Source organism: Lolium rigidum, chromosome 6 (genome assembly GCF_022539505.1).
Source record: "Lolium rigidum isolate FL_2022 chromosome 6, APGP_CSIRO_Lrig_0.1, whole genome shotgun sequence".
Classification (NCBI taxonomy): Eukaryota; Viridiplantae; Streptophyta; class Magnoliopsida; order Poales; family Poaceae; genus Lolium; species Lolium rigidum.
In genome coordinates, this window is record NC_061513.1 from 276,519,630 (window position 1) to 276,525,629 (window position 6,000).

Here is a 6,000-nt window from a genome sequence, read left to right on the forward strand (position 1 = left end):
TGCACCTATTAGGTGTGTTGGGGACACAAGAGACTTCTTGCTTTGTGGTTGCAGGGTTGCATGAGAGGGATATCTTTGACCTCTTCCTCCCTGAGTTCGATAAACCTTGGGTATCCACTTAAGGGAAACTTGCTGCTGTTCTACAAACCTCTGCTCTTGGAGGCCCAACACTGTCTACAAGAATAGAAGCTCCCGTAGACATCAATGGCATGTTGGCAAAAGGAAAACAAGACTCGTCGAAGACCACGTCCCTAGAAATATACACTCTATTAGAGGGGAAATGTAGACATTTGTATCCTTTATGCAAGGCACTATAGCCCAAGAACACACATTTTTTGGAGCGAAATTCAAGTTTGTGATTATTGTATGGGCGTAGGTGAGGCCAACAGGCACATCCAAAAACCTTGAAAAAGGTATAATCCGGTGGCTCATGAAGGAGACGTTCTATGGGAGTATTCATATCAATAGTGCGACTGGGAAGCCTGTTAATGAGGAAACAAGGAATGGAAAAAGCATCACTCCAAAAATGTAATGGAAGAGAGGCATGAGCAAGCAAAGCGAGACCAGTTTCAACGATGTGTCTATGTTTCCGTTCGGCGGTGCCGTTTTGTTGGTGGGTGTGAGGACATGACACACGGTGGGAGATACCAAGAGACAGAAAGAAGGGATGGAGTTTCTCATACTCCCCACCCCAATCAGTTTGTACATGCACAATCTTATGATCTAGGAGACGTTCAACATGCTTTTGGAATTGGAGGAACACATTAAACACCTCAGATTTATGTTTGAGTAGACACAACCAAGTAAATCTACTATAAGCATCGATGAAACTCACATAAAATTTATGACCACTAACAGAGGAGTTTGTAGGACCCCAAACATCTGAATAAATGAGCTCCAAAGGAGCTTTGCTTACACGAGTGGATAAAGAAAATGGTAACTGATGGCTTTTGCCTTGCTGACATGCATCACAAACTGATTTATTGGAACTAGACTCTAATGGCAACTCATGCTTATTAAGGACATGCTGAACAACTGGTAAAGCTGGATGGCCTAATCGACAGTGCCACTTTTCACGTGAAACCCGGACACTGCTGAGGGCTTTTTGATTATTGGAGAGGGAATGTAGTAGAGACCGCCACGGCACCGACCTCTAAGGAGTATGTCCCTCGTGACTCGATCCTTCACAAACATAAAGAGAGGATGAAGTTCAACAAAAACAGGATTATCAAGTGTAAGTTGACTCAATGAAAACAAGTTACGGGTGACATCAGGGACATGAAGAACACGATTGAGATGCAATGGTTTGGATGATGATGTTGTAGGAAGGAGTGCATGACCAATATTATGGATATTCATACCTACACCGTTGGCGGCATCAACTTGATCTTGGCCATGGTAGGGCTCCTTGGTGGTGAGCTTGTTCAGCTCATGGGTGAGGTGGTGGGTCGCTCCTGAGTCAGCGTACCACGCTGTGTCCACCTGGTAAGACGGCGGAGCACCATCATGCCCGCCTTGAGATGACGCAGCCGCAGCCATGGCCATGGCCAGCTGCTTTTCAGTGCCGGCACCATCATTGTTGACGCCGAGGAACTCCTTGATGAAGCGCTTGTAGCAGCGCGATGCCATGTGGCCGAGGGTGCCACAGAGTTGGCACGTGACGCGGCCACCGCAGCCGCCGTTGCCGCCAGGAGCATCACCCCCGCCCCCATAGCCACGCCCGCGACCACCTCCACGGCCGCCAGGGTTGCCGCCTCCTGTTCAGTAGGAGGGCGCCTGTCGGGTCTGGGGAGGAACGAACGGGGAGGGGGGAGGGTTGCCGTGGTAGGCGCTCGTGGGAGCAGAGCGTCCGAAGAGAGCGACATGGGCGTGCGCGGAGTAGTTCATGGAGGACGCCTGGGCACGCCGGGCGTTGTTGCGATGCTCCGTCGCCTGCAGCTGCGAGAAGAGATCACGTATGGGGATGGGAGTTTCCCTCATATTGATTACCTCGAAGAGGGCATCAAACTCGCCGTCAAGCCCCGAGAGCACGTAGGAGATGAACTCCTCGCTGCGCAGGGGCTGTCCGATGGAGGTGAGCGTGTCGGACAGGGCCTTCATCTGGTGGAAGTAGGAGGTGACGGAGAGGTCTCCCTTCTTGAGGTCGTTCATCTGCGCACGGATCCCGGTCGAACGAGCCGTGGAGTGGGAGGCGAAGGCACCTGCGAGGGTTTCCCAGGCTTCACGGGATGTGGCGGCGAAGAGGACCATGCCGACCACGCCCTCGGTCATGGAGGACACGAAGGCCGACAAGATCGCCTGGTCCTGCTTGTCCCAGAGGTGCGCCTCCGGGTTGAGCTGCTTCTCCTCCTTGCCGTCGATCTCGACGGTGATCTCGGCCGCGGGGCACTTGAAGGTGCCGTCGACGAAGCCGCTGAGCCCATGGCTCCGGCGCGAGGGCCGACCTGAGCCTTCCAGAAGAGATAGTTCTCTCCGGTGAGCTTGATGGTGATGGAGTTGGTCAGTGTTGAGGAAGAGACCGCCGGCGCTGCTGATGCCGAGGACGAGGCGCCTGTCATGAGGGACGGCGCAAGGGAGCTGAGGGTGCCGGCTGTGGTGCTGAGGGTGCCGGCGGAGGTCATCTAGTAGATGAGATCTGCGGAAGCGACTTGCCAAAGAATTAGCTCTGATACCATGTAACAAATAAAGGAAGAGAGGTTTTGGGAGGAGTCGGATACCCAACAGGGCCGACGTACTCTGATTATATATAGGAGATCGATCGGATCTCAGCGTGCAAAGCACGTATGTTACAAGGAGATAAACATCTAGGAGGTTACGATTACAGCTTGGTACACAAGGCTATCTAATACATGTATTTGTTAAGATATACAATACACGTATTCTAACATACCTAACTGTACTCGTGTTTGAACTCATAAGTACTTCTGTTTTTAGTGTTTTTTGTGTAGTTTTTCCCTTTACTCGGTAACTGTACTTGTTCGTGTGCGCGACTGTACTTCTATATCTGTACTTACTCGTGGACGCGACTGTACCTGCTCGTGTGTGCGACTGTACCTGGTCGTGTGCGCTACTGTACTTATGTACATGTACTTGGTCGTGTGCGCACTGTACCTTCTCGTGTGCGTGACTACTTGTACTCGCCCGTGTGTTCAACTGTACTCGTGTGTTATGCGCAGCTGTACTCATGTGTTGTACGCAACTGTACTCACATATCATACGTATCTCTCGTATATGTAACTGTACTTGTGCTTTCTACACAAGTGTAATCGTGTGTCACATGTAACTGTACTCGCCTATACATGCGAGGCGTACTTAATTTTTTTGTCATGCTAATCGCCAGCCAGATGAATCAGTCTTGCTTGCGCGCGAGGCACGCTCGTACTCGCGCTGCGTACAGGAACTAGTACAGGAACTACTCGCGCAAGAGTTGTACTGGGTGAAACGGCTTTGGTACTAGCCATGCATGGGTGCGCCCGGTGCTGCCGCGTGCCCGCGTGCGTGCGTATCACGTACTCGCTCGCGCGGTCAACACACGCGTACTCGCCCGCGCGCCCCATGTATGGGTACTCGTTCGCGCGATGACACGGCCGGATTCGAGCGCTGGTGAGGACACGTATTGTTCGGTCGTGTGTTGTACGGGAGGCTGTTTCCCTTCGTAAAGATCGGTCTCTAGCTAGCGGTACCCGAAAGTTTAGTTTCACGTGAAAAATTAGGAGAAAGTTAGACCACCTTATAAGATGGGTTGTTCCACCCGCACCTCCTCCTCCTCGCTCGTCTCCATAAGAGTGAGTTATTTTGCCCGATCTGCAATCTCCCTGCTCGACTTTCTTGGCACAGCACTCGTGCGCATGGTTCATCATTTCCCTTGCACTGCTCCTCTTTTCCTTTGGATATTTATTCGTTTCGTGACGAAGCAATTTCTCTGGTACTGCTTATAGGCGACTTATAGTACTCTTACCAGCAGCACCGATGTTGGATGATGGGTCTTATTTGATTAACGATGACAAATATGTTCATAGATCATTGTCAAGCAGCAGCCCAGTAGATGTTCCACTCGTCCAAGACCGGCCAGATCAAACTGGCAAACTCGATGTCGCCGTCAAGGCCATCGTCCACTTAAAACATGTGTGGGCCCATACAGAATACACTGAGCCATTACCAGCTTTACATAATTACATGCAGACCGTATCTCTATTAAAATATCTTTTGGCACAAATCTCATGCGAGACTAGATGGTCCAGAAATAGGGATCATATGAACCCATATTCCAAAACTCCTCTCCCAACAAGAAACTATTTTTTTACTTTGAGAGAAGTAAAGAATCTAGAGACTACATAGGTTGGTGTATGTGTTTGTCTGCCAGACCTGCACGTACTGTGCATTTATCATGTAGCATGGAGGTTGCTTCTCCTGTAAAAAGCATGGTGTGAATCACTGTTTCGTGTACAGAGTTTGTCTCCCAAGTAACTTGCTATGGGCTCTAATCTCGACATTTTCCAGTTTGTGGCCCGTGAGGATGGCGGCCTGGAGGGTGGCTCCGTATGCAACGGCCTCGTCCGCGTTTATCCAATTGCAGGGCTCCTTCCCATTGAAGAAGTCCTGGACGAGCCGGCGCACGCAGGGGATACGTGTGGAGCCCCCGACGAGCACAATATCGTCCACTTTGTTCTTGTCCATCTTGGCATCCACCAAGCACGTCTCAATGGTCTTCATGCATCTGCGGAGGAGGTCCACGTTGATATGTTCGAACAGGGCGCGGTTGATGATGTAGTGGAAGTCGATGCCCTCGGAAAGATCCTCCACATCCATAGCGGCCACGATGTTGGAGATCATCACCTCCTTCGCCTGCTCGCAGCACTTCCTCAGGCGCTGAACCGCCATCCTGTCGCCGCTGATATCCTTCTGGTTCTTGCTCTTGAATTCGCAGATGAAATAATCCAACATGTTCCTGGTAAAATCCTCGCCTCCTAGGTGAGTGTCGCCTGCGGAAGCCTTGACCTGAAAGACACCTTTGTTGACAACGACGAGCGATACATCCAGCGTCCCATCGCCCAAGCCATACACGAGCACAATGCTCTCTTTGGCATCGCCCCACTTCCTGCCACGGTTGTAGGCCATGGCCGCTGCGGTGGGTTCGTTGATGATGCACATGACATTGAGGCCGGTGATTTCGGCAGCATCCTTAGTGGCCTTGCTCTGGGATTTGTTGAAGTAGGCTGGGACCGTGATGACAGCGTCCGTGATGGTCGTTCCAGGTCCAAGGTAGACCTCAGCTGTCTCCTTCATCTTGGCTAGCACCATGGCCGAGATCTCCTCCGGCGAGAACTCCTTCTCCCGCTTAAGGTAACTCACCTTGATCCTGGGCCTGCCGTCGGGGCCCCCGGTCACCACAAATGGCCAATACCTGGTAGCACTCTTCACAGACGCGTCAGAGAAACTCTGGCCGATGAGCCGGTTCACATCTACGTACATGGAGGAGAATGATGGCTCAACAGATCGACATGTCTTATGCTTGAATTGTTCAACAGAACAACGCATATCAAATGGACGGACTGAGATACTTACCGAAGATAGTGTTCGATGCGTTCCTTGCCATCTGATAGCTGGCCCCCTCGCCGATGATCCTGTCGCTGTCTGTGAAGGCGACACAGGATGGCGTTCTGCGGTTTCCCTGGTCGTTGGCGACAATCTCCACACGACCACTCCGCCAGACTCCGACGCAGGAGTAGGTCATGCCGAGATCGATGCCGATAGCTACCCTGTCTTCTGCCTTGGCCAAGACACGAAATTCATCATCTGGATTGACCCCCATCTGATTCCAGAATCCGGACCGTCCAGATTCGTGTCCTGAGATCTGTGCAAAATGGGAGGCAATAGGTGCATATAAGTGAACTGAAAACTGGACCTCTCTGTATTGCTCAAGAATCTTATGTTCTGTGCATTTGATTGGGTATGTACGCTGTATGCCGAACTGGGTTCAGATGTCCTCGCGTTCCGAAA

At 51.3% G+C, this 6,000-nt stretch overlaps 1 protein-coding gene across 1 annotated transcript; it reads right to left on the reverse strand.

Moving 5' to 3' along the window:
* Positions 1 to 1,761: 1,761 nt before the first annotated feature.
* On the reverse strand, positions 1,762 to 5,812 carry LOC124664179 (heat shock 70 kDa protein 18-like). Its single transcript, XM_047201755.1, has 3 exons — positions 5,566 to 5,812; positions 4,436 to 5,462; positions 1,762 to 2,635 (listed from the first exon to the last, which is right to left on the reverse strand). The coding sequence occupies exons 1-3, from the start codon at positions 5,810 to 5,812 to the stop codon at positions 1,762 to 1,764; spliced, it is 2,148 nt and encodes a 715-aa protein (XP_047057711.1).
* Between the last annotated feature and the right edge of the window lie 188 nt (positions 5,813 to 6,000).

Coding starts and splice junctions, on each gene's coding strand:
- LOC124664179 (XM_047201755.1), bottom strand. CDS start 5,812: ATGGGGGTCAATCCAGATGATGAATTTCGTGTCTTGGCCAAGGCAGAA. Junction 5,463..5,565: donor CGCATCGAACACTATCTTCG/GTAAGTATCTCA, acceptor CCATGTACGTAG/ATGTGAACCGGCTCATCGGC. Junction 2,636..4,435: donor CAAACTCTGTACACGAAACA/GTGATTCACACC, acceptor TCGCTTCCGCAG/ATCTCATCTACTAGATGACC.